A 14,863-nucleotide genomic window follows, 5' to 3' on the forward strand; every position below is an offset into this window, starting at 1 on the left:
CGAGCTCACTCCTGATTGGCGAGAGTAGTTGCCATGGAAACGATCACTCAGACCGACGTCTGGTTCCGACAGGGTGGCGCCCGTGTCACGAAAAACTGGCAACTTAGGGTGTGTCCGAATTCCCACCCTAACCCCCCTAAATACTAAAAAACGACATAGTGGGACTATATAGTGCCCTGGATTTTAATAGCAATTCAGACACCATGCTCACTACTTTTACGCTGAATATGACGTCATTGATTTCGCAAAGTTAAAATCAAATTGATATGAGCGTTTTATTTATGAGTCCACTGTCTGGAGATAAAAACATTGATGATGTATTACATCATACATTTAAATACGTTGTTTTGGTAGAAAATTGTTCAGACGCAATGGATTGTTTTCTATATCCGCCCACCTAGTGAGCACACTGGACTTCTGGGAGATTTCTAGGGCACTGGATTTGGGAATTGGAGATTCAGACAGCACTACAAAATGGGGAAAGCGCTATATAGTGAGTAGGGAAGGAATTCGGACACAATCGTAATTCACTTCATGTGGTCTGAGCAGGAAGCAAGCCTTTTCCTTTGGGTGATGTCACACTCACTCGGTCCAGTTCTCATGTCCAGTCGATGCTGCGGACATTCCTCTGCTGTGTCTCCAGAGTCCACTCGTAGACCAGTTTGTCTCCACAGGTTTGATTGACAGCTTAAAAACTCATTTCGGCTGTTGTCTTCCTGTTACATCCTCCTGACTACCAGCACTTGTTTCCTCTGTAGAGGACATTTCTAAACCTGAACAGACCTCTGACTGAACTCCTTCTGGTGTCCACAGAGGACATTTGGGGACACGATGGGGGATTTTTGGTGGATTTAAAAGAGTTTTAACTTTTTCTCTGGCAGTCAGGTGGTTATGCAGAAGGAATTTAGGGATGAACCATGAGAAGCCAGATTTGGCCTCAAATTACAACCCACATTTGAGTGGGGCACAGAACGACGCCAACAGATGTTAATAATGTCGTTGCTGCACGTGTGGACTCTTTGGTCCTTTTAGGAGAGATGTGTGGATGACTGATGTGCTGCTCCTCTGTGGTGCACTTAAGGAGTTAATAAGTGGTGAAGGCTCAGGGCTGCAGCGACGTAAACAGCCGCGTTCTTGGAAGGCTCTCGTATTGGCATGTCCTTCTCCTTCAGCTCCGTCAAACTTCATCTTGTGGTTTCAGCTGGCGTCAAGACTTTTAGTCTCAGATTTCATGGTACAATGTTCTGAAGTGTCCATCTAGAAGAAAGAAAAAAAAAAGCTCAGAGAATGGAACTGGAAAGAACTGTGTCCATTTGAAGCTTCAATAACAAGTAAAAGCAGGGATTTGAAGAGCTGTGGTGTGTGTTTCATGGATGAAAAAAAGACCAATGAACTCATCTAAAAGCTCGAGCAGAAAAACGTGGAAGACCAGTACGATTTGCAGAAGAAAATGAAGAGTTTTTTGTGTCTCTGCATCAGAAATCCTCCTGATGTGCTGCTTTTTCTCTGCAGGGATCTGAAACCTGAAAACATTCTTCTGGATGACCGTGGTGGGTATTTATATTATATCAGGAGTCACATTTATCTCATTTCATCCAAAAATGATTTCATCTTTATCTAAAACTTAAAAAAAAAGTCTCACTGGACTTCTGAGAGTCATAAGTCCAACAAATGATCCCAAATTTAATAATCTACTATTCAGATTTAAACAGATCTGGTTACTAGTGAAGGCCGTGTCGCACCGCCACTATTTGGTGCTGATTGCATGGAAGGAAATTGGTCAGTTGTATCACAAATGAACCACGGAAGAAGTACGAAAGAACCACGCAAAGAACACGTAAACCAACGTAGAACATGAACCGTGTGTGTTTATTGCGCTGTTTACATGCAATTGATTAATGATTTGTGTGTAACTTATGCCGTTACACAGCGGTGGTCGAAAAGTCCGTTAGACATACTTGGAACGGTCGTGAAAAGACACAAATTTGCGTTTGCATCTCACAAAAATCACGCACAATTTTGTTAGGTTTATGTAATAATTACGTAAAAACGACACAAATTTGTTAAAATTCTCAAATATTCTGAGCAGATCAAAACCGAATTCACGTGAAGACGCGTCGGCCGAAACCCTCGACGGACGTCTGTGCACATCGAAGAAGGACGAACGCGTGAAACACGTATGAATCAAATGTGGAAAATGCGCAAAATGTGTTGGTAGTGGTTGTCTGACACGGCCTTAAATTGTTGAGCGTGCTCAGTAATCGGCCTCCACAGAGGCGCGCTCAAGTCAGAGAGAGCCAGATGGACTTTAGAAGACCTGGACTGGACGGAAATCCAAAGATAACTGAGCCCGATCATAACCATGAAATGGTTTTATTTCATAAAAAGATTAACAACAGTAAATAATTTAAATGATGTGAGCGCTTCATTCAGATTCAATGAGTTTGCTGATGTAGAAGCCACAGACGGGGAAAAGGGGCCTTCTTATAACAACTTAAAAAATAAAGAAAAAAATGTTTATTGGTAAGATTTCTTAACAAAAGGTATGATGTTTTGCCCTTTATAAGATGAAATTAATCCTCAATATAGCCGTAAACATTCATATTTGGGTAAAATACTCTGATAACTGGAAATTGTGGCTTTAAATAAGCAGACGCTCCTCAAAAAATGAATTTTATATGTTTACAAATATATGTTTACATACTAGAATGTCACATTTTAAGATGAATTTCTCAAAATAAAACCTCCCGGTTTCCATAAATCTGGCAGGTCTGTGAGACAAAACTACTCACTGTCTAAAATACAATTTCAGCTTAAAAATATTTAGAAAAGTTAAAAAAAAAAAAAAGCACAAACGTTTTGCTTCAAATAAGATGTTTTCAAGATCGACTGATTCAAGATATTCAAGATTTAGTGTCTTAAAACAAATATAATTATTGTATAAAATAAATAAATAAATATATACAAATAATAATATCAAGTGCAACAAGAAATTTAAAGTAGAAACAAGCCAAACGGACTTGGTGACGTTTTTCCCTGTGAACTGTCTGAAAGGCTGCTAAAGTTCTCCGTCTCCGCTGTTGCCGTCTTAAAGTGGGAACTTTCTTTGTGAAATCACACTTGGGATGTCCTTTGTCTCCTTCAGGACACATCCGTATTTCCGACCTGGGCCTGGCAGTTCAAATTCCGGAGGGGGAGACGATACGAGGGAGAGTGGGCACTGTGGGATACATGGGTAAAAACTGTTTGGTGGTTTTTCGGTCCCCCCTCCGTCTGAATTTTACCGAGATCCGTCCGCTTTCCCCCGTCTCTCCGCCTCAGCTCCAGAGGTGATCCAGAACGAGAGCTACACCTTCTGTCCGGACTGGTGGGGGCTGGGCTGCCTGGTGTTCGAAATGATCCAGGGCCAGTCGCCTTTCCGCAAACGTAAGGAGCGAGTGAAGCGGGAGGAGGTGGACAGGCGGGTGCGCGAGGACCAGGAGGAGTACTCTGACAAGTTCTCTGAGGAGGCCAAAGACATCTGCAGACAGGTGAGCCCATGTTCCAAAGGGTTCCCGGTCTGCAGCTCACTGCTGCCCCGGTGGAGGGCTCAAATGTGGAGCGTGACAACTAGTGGGACTTTGAGTTTTCCCGGTGAAATCTGCAGGATATGGCACAGGTAGCTTTGTAGAATTAATTCGAATAGAAAAGTTTGTTTTATTGGGTTATCTTGTTCTGCTTCATCCTTTGCAGACTCTAAATGTGAAAGTTATGCTTTTGTTTAAGCAGCTTCTTGTTAGCATCCCTGTTAAATTTATAAATAAAAAGGAAGAACTTTGGATTCTGCTTTTTGGGGATAAAAATATGCACCTACAGAGCAACTCTAATCCATCATAAAACTGCTTATTGATATCCTGTTTTATCTTTAACAGGAGCTGAGTCAGATTTGCACTTCTGCATGGTCCAGTTTGCCGTTGCACGACGTGCAGATCTAAGAAAACGAAACATAGCAGCTTACGGGTGGATTCCCGCTGTCTGCGGGTTAAATAAACCGGTTTGGGGCACACAGGTGTTGAGGTTGTGCACGGCTCGGTGAGCCCGTATCAAAAAATATTCACGTGTGCACCAACATTTTCTCTTTACGCGTTACTGAAGCCTTGTTTTTACTGAGAGGTCCAGTCCGGTTTGGAACGGTCCAGGCATTTCAGGTGCATATGTGCTGTAACCAACAACACCAATGGAGGTCATTTTTTTCCCGCTTGGCCCGTTTGGTTCTTCGTATCTTCACAGCATTTCATGTTGTTTTTTTACGAAGATTGGAGATAAAGAATACAGCCGCTCTCTTGGCGCTTTCTTTTGCCGTAATGGGCTATAGCCAATCAACAGTAACCAGTCCGTTCCGTTTTTCTTTGGACTTACAACCAACGGGGGTCTAAAAAGGGTTCGGAGCGGACCGCTCAGTGGAAACGAGGCTTGAGCGGTCTGCGACCTTGATATTTGGTGCCCCGCACAGGTTTGACCGCTGTTCCCCTGCCGTATCCGCCCAAAGTGCAGCTGGGACTAAGCCGTCGTGTGACGACAGACCTGCACTTTGTGACTTTCTATTGTTTGGTAGTGTAGTGTTGGTTGCATAGTGGGTTACTTTCAAATTAAATCATTTTTTCAAATTATTTTTATTTACTGAAGGACAGTTTTTTAAAGTGTTTCTGATCAGGAATTTCCATTAAACCCTGAAAAGTTCTTCACTTTATCTTCAATCCAAAGCTTTCTCCCTTGAATCGGTAGAATCTGTTGTTTTCGTTGCCTAACCTTCTTGGTTTTTTCTTTGATCTTATGTTGGGACGACACAGTTTTACACAACACTGAGTTTTTTGGGAAATTTCCATTGATCAGAATCAATTAATTGAAGAATCAGAAATGGAAAATTCCTAAGGGACAGGGAAAGTCTGCCTCAAAAGATTTCCAGATGTGCGTCCTCAGACATCAGAAATAAGCTCCTAACAGTTTTGGGATTCGTTCGTTTGCTGCTTGAGCGTGGACGGTAACGCCTCTCGCGCACGCGCTGTCCTCCCTGTAATCGGAACGATCCCAGGCTGTAAATGCTCTGCTGCTGTCGTTTGAGCTGCGCGCAGATCTGTGCATGTTTGAAAGCGCTCTTCCTTCCTCCTGCTGTGTTCCAGCTCCTGGCCAAAGACCCCAAGGAGAGGCTGGGCTGCCGGGGCTCCGGGGGAGTGGAGGTCAAGCAGCACCCCATCTTCAGAAACATTAACTTCAAACGGCTAGAGGCCCACATGCTGGACCCCCCCTTCGTCCCAGACGTGAGTTCCCAGGGCGCGATCGGGCCGAGTGCAGAGCAGAACACAGGAAATACCACTGTGTCGAGTAAACAGTGAGAGGCTGAGGATCACGGCAGCGCCGGGGTTGGATGGGATGGGGGGGTCATTTCCCTCTGTCTGTCTTGTGGGAATCCGTTGCACCTGGAGGTAGGGCTTTTGAGCGCCGACGGGTGCGGTCACAAGACATGTGTGAGGACGTATGACTGCAGAAAGCCGACCCCCCTCCCCGTCTGAAAGAATTTACTTTGCCTCTCTTGAGGAGAGAAGACCAGGCGGCTCAAGGGGAGAACCGCGGCGTTCCAGAGCCTGAGGGGTTAAATCCATACCTCTGGGCAGATATTCTTATCTGTGTTTCTATTATTATCACGGTTAGCGGGACCGCGCTGAAGGAAAAACGGGCGTCGCTCAAAGGCCTTAGGTCGCGTTACCCAAATAAATCAGGTCAAACATTCCTGACGGGATCCAAACACTCGGCTTGTCTCTGACTGAGGTTCTTTTGGCTCCTCCTCAGCCTCGGGCCGTGTACTGTAAGGACGTCCTGGACATTGAGCAGTTCTCCACCGTCAAAGGCGTGAACCTTGACCCCACAGATAACGACTTCTACCACAAGTTTGTGACGGGCAGTGTCTCCATCCCGTGGCAGAATGAGGTACTGCATCCTGCAGCTGTGATTGAAAGCTGGGCAAATGATGGGTGACGTGATCAGATCTTTACTGAGTGGACTTGTGAGGAGATGTCTGCCTCCACCGTCTCAGAAGAGCGCTCCTCGGAACGTTCCTCTGAGGAAAGGCTGAGACGCTTCTAACTTGGCGGCCTTGTTGGTGTTGTTGGCTGTAGATGATCGAGATGGAGTGCTTCAAAGAAATCAACGTCTATGAGACGGATGGGACGCTGAGCCAGGACCTGGACGTGAACCGACCCAACCCTCCTCCAAAGAGAGGCTTCTTCTACCGACTGTTCAGAAGAGAGGCAAGTGCTAGCGCTTCTGCAACTGTCCGAGGGGGTGGGGGCTAAGGTACTTCCTCTTCTCCTTTCTTTGCTTCTTCTCTTCCAGGTCTCGTCCAAACTCAGTCTGTCTGCAGTTAACAGCTCTCTTCTATGCTTTCCTAGAAGGTTTTGGGGTTTTTTTGTGTTTTCGGGGTGGGGGGTGATCTGCAGATTTCACTAACAAATAATGTAAAGTTTGACCAGGTTTGTCCGTCTGCATTAATAGACGCCTTCGCAGTTGCAGGCAGTGTCACGCAGACACTACGTACGTTTTACACTTATAGCACGGATGAAAACTGGTCAAACATGAGAAAAGTCTTCGTCACAGATGAATCACAGAAGAAGTAGGAATAAACCACACAAAGAACTCAATGTAGCACATGAACTATGCGGGACTATTGCGCTCTTTAAATGCAATCCATAAGTTATTCATGCGTCTATTACAGAATTTGGACGTGATCAACCTGGACTGGACAGAAATCTTGGACAGATAACTGACCCTGATCATAAAGATAAAATGGTTTTATGAGACTCATAAGTCCAACAAATGATCCTAAACTTAGTAATCTACTATTCAGATTTACACAGATCTGGTTACCGTTGAAGGCCGTGTCGCACAGCCACTACGTACATTTGGCGCTGATTGCATGGATGGAAGTTGGTCAGATGTATCACAAATGAACCACGTTGAAACCACGGAAGAAGTGCGAAAAAACCACGGAAAGAACACGCAAACCAACGTAGAACATGAACCGTGTGCGATTAGTTTGTATGGAATTCGTTAGGATTCATGTGTCAATTACGTCATTTGAACGTGATATGGGCGCCCGTATGCGCGATATAAATGCTATACATCAGTGGTACATGCATGTTAGACAGACGTGGAACGGTCGTGGAAAGACACAAGTTTGCCTATGCTTCTTGCAAAAGTCACACACAATTGTGTAAGATTGACGTAATAGTTATGTATAAACTACGTCAAATACTCATAAACTGCGTAATTCCCAACTTTTGGTACAGCTCAACCCTTCGACGGACATCTGCACACATTGATGAATGACGAATACAAGAAACACCTATGAATTAATGTATATCACGCGTGTATCACCAAATGTCATACGTTGAAATGCACAAAGTGTACGTAGTGGCTGTGTGACACGGCCTTCACATTTGTTTAGTATTTCTAAACGGAAGTCCTTCCTCTCTAGACGGCGTGCTCCTGTGCTAGCTATGCCTGCATTTGATTGGTATCTGGTATCTCTAGCTAAGCACCAACCAGTCTCATGAAACTCCGCGTCTTTATTTTTGACTTTTTTCTGGTCGGTTACAGAGAGGAATTTGATTTGTTTCGACTAGAAGAGCTTCTAACTCTGAAAAAAAAGCAGAGACATTTCTTTCTTCTTGCGATGCCCTGGGGGGAAAAAAAGTGAAAAACGGATCTGAGGCAGGAGAAAATGTCCCCACCTTTTCTATGAGACCTGGAAAAAACGTGATTCCAGTCAAGTGGTTGCAGTTCCACACTCAGACTAGATTGGAATAGAGACTGGATTCAAATCTCAGAGTGGATGAAGCAGAAATCTGTTCCATATCTGAGGACCATATCTGTCCTACTTCAACAGCTCAGACAGATTTTTGGCTTTCTCATTTAAAGCACAAAGACAGTTTCATCACAGCTTAGTATTTTGGCCGAGTCCAGGTCTGGATCTGACTCCGGATTTGACACCAGATCTGATTTTAGATTTTAATCTGACTCTTTTTCTGGATCAGACCTTGGATTTGAATCTGGTTCTAGGTCTGGGTCTGGATTTGAATCTGGGTCTTGATCTGGATCTAGATCTTGTTATGGGTCAGGCTTTGGAATTTAGATCAAGCTTTACATCTATCTTTGGATTTGGGTCCTGATGTAGATCTGACGCTAGATCTGGATCTTGCTCTAAGTTAGGCTTTGGATTTCGATCTGACTCTGGATCTAGATCTAGCTTTGGATATGAAACTTAATCTAAATATTGATTTGACACTAACTTTGATTTTAGAATTTGATCTCACTCTGGATCCGGATTTGGACATGACTATGTATCTAGATCTTGTTCTGGATCAGTCATTGGTTTTGGATCAGGCTGTTGATTTGGATCTGAGTCTTGGTGCAGGTCTAGGTCTGGCTCTGGGTTTGCATTGGGCTCTGGGTCTTAATGTAGATATAGCCCTAGATCTGGATCTTGTTTTGGTTCAGAAAATAGATCTGAATTTGGCCTTTGATGTGGATCTTGTTCTGGAACTGGGTTAGGATCTTGCTCTGGAATTGTGATCTGGGTTACAGCTGAATATGATCTCTGGATGTAGCTCTGAGTCTGGATCTGGATCCAGATCGGGGTCTGACGGAGATCCGCTTTAAGACAGTTCTGTGCCTCAGCGGGACAGGAGGGGCTTCCGTTGTGTAAACGCTGTTTTTGAAATCTTTCCAGGTCTGTATTAAGAGCTCTTACAGTGACGACGAGATGGAGCAGCCCTCAAGACTGTAACCACTCCCTCCGCCCGCACCGCTTCACCACAAACTCCAACCCGATCTTAGGAACTCAGTGAATGTCAACCTGTATTTATGAGCTGTATTAAAAGTGTATTATAGTTAAAGAAAAAAAAGTATGAGTTTAAAGATTTTGTACATTTGTACTTGAATTTATGTCTAGATGTATATTTTCACTAAAGGTTGTATTGTACAAAAAGCCATAAAAGTACCACTTGAATGCATACGTAATGTTTTATTTACTAATGTGTTTTGGGGAGTTTATTTTAAGAAGCTCAGTACAAGTAGTCTTTTTACGTTCCTCTATGTAGCAGAAGGCCTTTTCTGTTTTCTGTAAGCTGTCTGTCATTCACTCAGCCAAAGCGACGTGTTTTTGGCACATAAACTCCGCCTGATCCCCGACTAACTCTTCGCCTCCGTAGGCCTCGTGGCTCAGGTAGATCTAAATGAACCATGTACTGTAGATACAAGTGGGAGGAATCTAGTCCTGTCTATTTCCCAAACCTCAAACCTTTTTTTTTTTTTTTTTTTTTTTAAAAAGTTCTCCTCCATTCTGCCCAGAAGTTCAACTTAAACTGGACTCTCTCCTCAACCGATTCTCTTCTGAATTCATATCTGACAATCTTTTAGTCGGCTTGAGTGACTAAGAAGGATTTCTTTCATGAATTAAAGTCTAAAGTGTCTAAAGATGGATTTTTCCTGACACAGTTTCCACTTGGTTGGAAACACGATGGTTTTGTAAATGTTGCATTGTTCCATCATCACTGACCTTCTTCCTTTTGCTTTCGTTGTATTAACCAGCTTTTATATGCTGTGAGCTATGTGCAGTGCAGAAAAATGACCCCATACACTTTTTTTGGGGGAGGGTGAGGAGTCTGAGAGACGATTCTAGCAAGGACTTTTATTTGTCTCAAAAAGTAGTTAGTTGCTACAAAACCCTGTGTGGCTCATTCTCAAAAGCACCGGGTTTAAATGAAATATGTCCAAAGTCTTTCCTTCCCGTTTACCAATCACAATCAATCTGTAGATTTCTCATTTTGTCCGGTGTTGACGGTTTATTTCTCTTGAAGCAGTAGCTGTTTGCTCCCCCACTGCTTGTTTTTAATGCTGTGAATACCCATCCTGACCTGTATCTGTAGGTTAACGTGGCTTTGTAAATCCAAACGTGAACGGTCCACAGAAAAGCCTTTCATCAGTACTGAAGTAGAGGATAGATCTGGAATAGCTGACCTCCTCCAGACAGCTGAGGGGACACGTCCACGCGCCACGTTCAGGAAGGGACGTGGCGAGTTCGCCTCCTGTCGCACATCCCACAATCGGCTATGTGGATGTGTCGCTGGCTTGTCATCACTTGCGTTTGTGTCTTGTTTTGGGAAAAAGAACAAAAAAAATTTTTGTTTGATTTTTTTTTGTTCTCAGGCACATTATGAAGCTAAATTTCCCACATGTAGATTTTAGCCTTTTAGCTCTTTAGCCTCAAAAACCTTGTAAATGACGTATATCTAACATGTAGTTAAGCTCGGTCACGTAATCGCTCATTGTTTGAAAACCCAAACATGAGATTTATACTCGCTGTCTTTGCACTTCTGTTAGCTTTGACAATGACCATTGGAAGTGTCTTCATCCTATTTTGCCAAAATCACCTCCATCAACCCAAATTTGTTTTGTTATCTGAAGTGTTTACTTAAGAAAGACTGACGGCCTTTACTCCACGTGCCAATTACCAAACCAACTCCTGTTTTCTCTTTTGACCTTTGAGACTTTCCGTCCGCCAAGAGAAGTTCCTTCTTTGGTAAAGAACCTCTGAACAACTCAAATGTTTTGAATGTCCGCACTAAGTGCATTGTAATGCCTCTTTTCTTCCTGCTTAGATTTTTTTGTTAAAGATGAATGTTTTTATGACTCAAGCATGCATTGGTTTGTTCATCGTGCGTGCGTGCGTGCGTGCGTGCGTGCGTGCGTGCGTGCGTGCGTGCGTGCGTGCGTGTGTGTGTGTGTGTGCGCGTGCGTGCGTGCGTGCGTGCGTGCGTGCGTGCGTGCGTGCGTGCGTGCGTGTGAGTGAGTGAGTGAGTGATGACCGTACATCTCACTGGTGTCCGTGGACAACGTCTTGAATGGCGGGGTGATGGGCCGAGTGGGGCCGGTTTGGATGGCGAGCATTCCTTTCCCTCGAAGCGCTGATGCCGAGTCAAGCCACCCCCAAAAGCTGGTTGGCGCTCAACGTCTACAACCGCAAGATCCTCTCTTCCTTTAGGTCGCTTGAATATAGTTTTGGGTTTTGTGCCAGTGCAAGTCGAGAGATTCTGCTGTGTTTCTGTAAAAATGTAAAGGTGACGTTTTCCAAGGAAGGGGGGAATAACAAATGGATTTTTCCAAGCGGCCATGTAACTTTGTTGTTTTTTTTTCTTTTTCTTTTCTTCTCTTTTATTTTTTAAAACTGTACAGACATGTCATTCAACCACTGCAGTCATTGTTAATTCTTGTAAAAGTTGTATCACTGGTTGTTGTATCATATCTGACATTTGTAATTATGGAATAATACACTGCCATTTGTATAAAAAATAAAACTTGTGTCTTGACCTACTTCTGTCATGTCTTTCATCGTTTGATAGACAAATTGTTTTTTATTCAAAGACTTGATAGGAAGTCATCGATGGCAGGTTTTTTAGATCGTGCTTTGATCTTATTGTCATGTCCGCCATGTTTCTTAGAACGTTCTCTGACAAAATGCCGTCTAACTTTTAACGGCGGTTTCCCATGACTTAACAAAAGAACAAAAATAACAGCACTGCCACACAGTTAAATATGAAAAACTGAACCAATACCACTATCACTTCCTTGTGATGTTTTTCTTAGGGCCCCAGCAGCAGTCACTGACTGCAAGTACCATATTGTTTTCACAGTAGGAAAGATTTCCGTGTCTTTTAGTGAAAATCTGACTGCCGCCACATGCCCGAAAAGTCACCAAAACCCGGCGGAAATGAATTTTCAGGATAGTAATTGACACCCCACCCATGACAATGACATCACAGCAAATGATGTAAAAAGAAAAAATGAATGGGCCAAAAAACGCATAAAAAAACGAAGTTCTGAAATAACTGTGGGATGGCCACACGACCTACGGCTTGGCGGCCATTTTGTGGTGAACTGAGAATTTGCGATTTTCATGTTTTCTGACAAAATGGGAAAGTGACACTTTACTTTGACATCTTGAATTTTTTTAAAAAAAAGCACCTTTAGAACCAGACACAAACAAAAATGCAGGCATCAGTGGCAAGCCACTGTGGAAAAGATGTTGAAATTAGAAGTTGTAGATTTTAAATGGCGTGCGCGTGGCGAATTCTCAACTGTTGCTATCTTAGCTAGCTCGCACATTTTTTATCGGAATGTTGTAAAAAATTAGTATGCGATTCCCTGGCCCCAGGCTAAAGAAATGTGGGCGTAGTAAGCAAAAACCGGTCGCAAAAAAATGTGAGGCAGGGGGTTGGTGCGTAAAGGGGGACAAGTGGAGCGGGTAGCGCCTGCAGGCCATTCAATGCCGCTCGCGGCTTTAATTTAAGTTTAAAAAAAAGCATGACTATATTTGTGAATTAATGCTCACGTTTAACACACTGGCAAAAGAAAAATACTTAATGTATAGATAAAACTGTAAAAAACATAAAAAGATCTTATGTACCTCACTCAATATAAACTTGAAATAATGCTCAATATCTGTTCTCAGCCCATGACGCTATCTGATTTTTAAAAAGATAAAACAAAATCCTAATTGTTGGCACCGAAACCCTCAACCAACCAACCATGTAGGATCCCCTGATAGGGAGGGGCAAGCAGGACATGTCCTCACAGTGCCCTACCCGCCAATTTTAACTGCACCCTTTAGTACAAATACCCTTCATCCCACTGTATGTGAAGATTTTTCGAGCCAACAGGTAGGTTTGTGACATTTGAGTGTGTGTGTGTGGACAGGCCCCGCCCCTTTTAGACTAACATTTACATCTACACCTACACCACCCAACATCCCTCTGTCTAAACCACAAAAGGGGTTTATTCAAATATACCTTGTGTATCAAACGATTCGTAGCCCCCTGCTGTAACAGTAATGTGTCAAACACAACACAGCTGTTTGCTCAGCTGTTTGACAAACAACCTCAGCCAAAACAAAAGCATTAAAATGTGTTGCATTAAAGTTTCAGAAATACAAATTTGGAGCAAACTAGATACAAAACAATGTCCAAGCATCAGACAATTTAATAAAAACAAAATAAATAAATAAACTAATTAAACAAAATCAGAACATTATTATAATAATGACAGCATTATAGTGGTGATAATATGGACAATACTAAAGTGTAGTTTTAATTGTTATTATTGGTTATGATGATAAAGATGATATGACAGATAATAATGGAAAAACTTGGATGACTTTTATCAATGTTCTTGTTTTATATATGTGTGTTTCTAGCTAAATAAAAATTTTCTTTAAATCTTTGTCAAAAAGTGAACTGCAAATACTCATTTTCAAGCATGTTTTGATATTTTAAAGGGATTGGTCTGGTCTTGTTATATTGAAAAAAACTTTTTGCTGATTTTTTTAGGTTGATTAAGTAACATTCTTTAAAAATAAAGAAATCAAGTCAAAATAATTGTTTTCTTATCTGACTATTTAAATGTACACTGTTCAGAGATTTTTTCTTTTATCGCTCCTTGTTAGGTTCAGCTAATTTAAACTATTATAATTGTATTTTACCAGATAATATTGTGCCTAAAACCAATGACAAAATGATGTTGCAGTCTGTGACGTCAGTGGTCCCGTGACAGCAACAGCAAAACACAGAAAAGGAGGGGGGAAACTAAAGCAGCTGCCAATTGGCTGTTGGTCCTGTCAATCAAAACAACTCCGAGATTGATTGGTTGCTGACTTTGCACCCTTCCTGTTTCAGCGAAGCTTTCGCAAATACCACTTCCTGGTGTGATTGGTCGGAGGAAAACGTCGTTGCATCAAAAGATGGCATATTTTAAACCCGCTTTCACTTCATTTTGTGACAAAACTAGAAGAAATTGAGGGACTTTTGGCAGTAAGAGGCGCGGGGGGCGTGTGGTAGCCGCTCGTCACGCTGCATATTATTCTCTGGCTGTCAGTGCTGTGCTAGCTTATAGCGCAGATAGTAAATATTAGCTTGTGGAGAAAGCACTCTCATTGTAAATAACGAAAATGGCTACCATGGAGAAACTTATGAAGGCCTTTGAGAGTCTAAAGTCGTTCCAACAACAGCAGGGACCGCCGACGGCCGAGGAACTTGTCCAGAAACAGTGAGTAGCCCCTCCGCTAACGGCTTTAGCCTAGCTTAGCTCCGCTGCAAGCAGGCAGCAAACCGGGATTTGACATCCTCTCTGTAGTCGTGCTTCAGTGCAAAGGGCGCCTGGACACGGATTTAAGGTCGGCTTTAGGTGCTCAAACGCAGAGAGGCAGGCTTCCCTCGGCTGCTCAGCCTCACATGAGTCCAGATCTGTTCCGACAGACTCAGATCTGGACTCACCTGTCAGGAATGAGAACTCGTCCACGAATCCAGGGAAGCTGCTGCATGTGTGTTTCTACCTTTTGGTCATGTCAGCTCCGACTATCTGGAGGCGTCCGTGTGCTGAGAAACATCGGACACGCGTGACTCGTTTCAGATCTGCATTGAAACAGACGCGCCTCCATGCGAAGCAACTAACTTCTGTGGACGCTGCTGTCTTCTGGGGGCCACAGCTCCTCTGAAAAGGCGACAAGTCGCTAAACTGTGGTCAGACCAGCTGAAAAGTGAGGTTATTAGAGTCTAAGAACCCTCCACCCTAAAGAGGAGAGGAACCATAACTCACCGAAAGGCCTTCATCTTTGATGTTGGCAGAACTGTTTGCTAACCTTTGGGCTGAAAGCTGTTGGAACGTCCGTCCAAGTTTCTGGGCATTTTTCCCAGCAGCCCCCGCTCTTGGTTCTTCTTTTGAACACACCTGATCCCAGGTAGTCAGTCGTAAGTAGAGCAGAGATCGCTGGAAGGTT

At 43.2% G+C, this 14,863-nt stretch overlaps 2 protein-coding genes across 15 annotated transcripts in view; both read left to right on the forward strand.

The window, feature by feature from the left end:
- Nucleotides 1–11,406, forward strand: part of grk4 (G protein-coupled receptor kinase 4) — a 67,970-nt gene extending 56,564 nt beyond the window's left edge. The window contains exons 10-16 of one of the 2 annotated variants that reach the window (XM_011480712.4): nt 1,513–1,550; nt 3,146–3,235; nt 3,322–3,530; nt 5,160–5,297; nt 5,827–5,964; nt 6,153–6,284; nt 8,765–11,406. In XM_011480712.4, the coding sequence (XP_011479014.1) occupies nt 1,513–1,550; nt 3,146–3,235; nt 3,322–3,530; nt 5,160–5,297; nt 5,827–5,964; nt 6,153–6,284; nt 8,765–8,821 (802 nt within the window). In that variant the 3' untranslated portion in view covers nt 8,822–11,406. Of the gene's footprint in view, nt 1–1,512; nt 1,551–3,145; nt 3,236–3,321; nt 3,531–5,159; nt 5,298–5,826; nt 5,965–6,152; nt 6,331–8,764 lie in introns of both variants that reach the window. The other variant, XM_004066309.5, reaches the window with a different exon arrangement.
- A 2,347-nt stretch (nt 11,407–13,753) lies between these two features.
- The window catches only part of htt (huntingtin), a 45,073-nt gene continuing 43,963 nt past the window's right edge, over nt 13,754–14,863 (forward strand). For all 13 annotated transcript variants that reach the window (XM_023964301.2, XM_023964411.2, XM_023964324.2 and 10 more), the window contains exon 1: nt 13,754–14,133. In XM_023964301.2, the coding sequence (XP_023820069.1) occupies nt 14,036–14,133 (98 nt within the window). In that variant the 5' untranslated portion in view covers nt 13,754–14,035. The remainder of the gene's footprint in view (nt 14,134–14,863) is intronic.

Source organism: Oryzias latipes, chromosome 1 (genome assembly GCF_053564925.1).
Source record: "Oryzias latipes strain Hd-rR chromosome 1, Olatipes_Hd-rR_3.1".
Lineage (NCBI taxonomy): Eukaryota > Metazoa > Chordata > Actinopteri > Beloniformes > Adrianichthyidae > Oryzias > Oryzias latipes.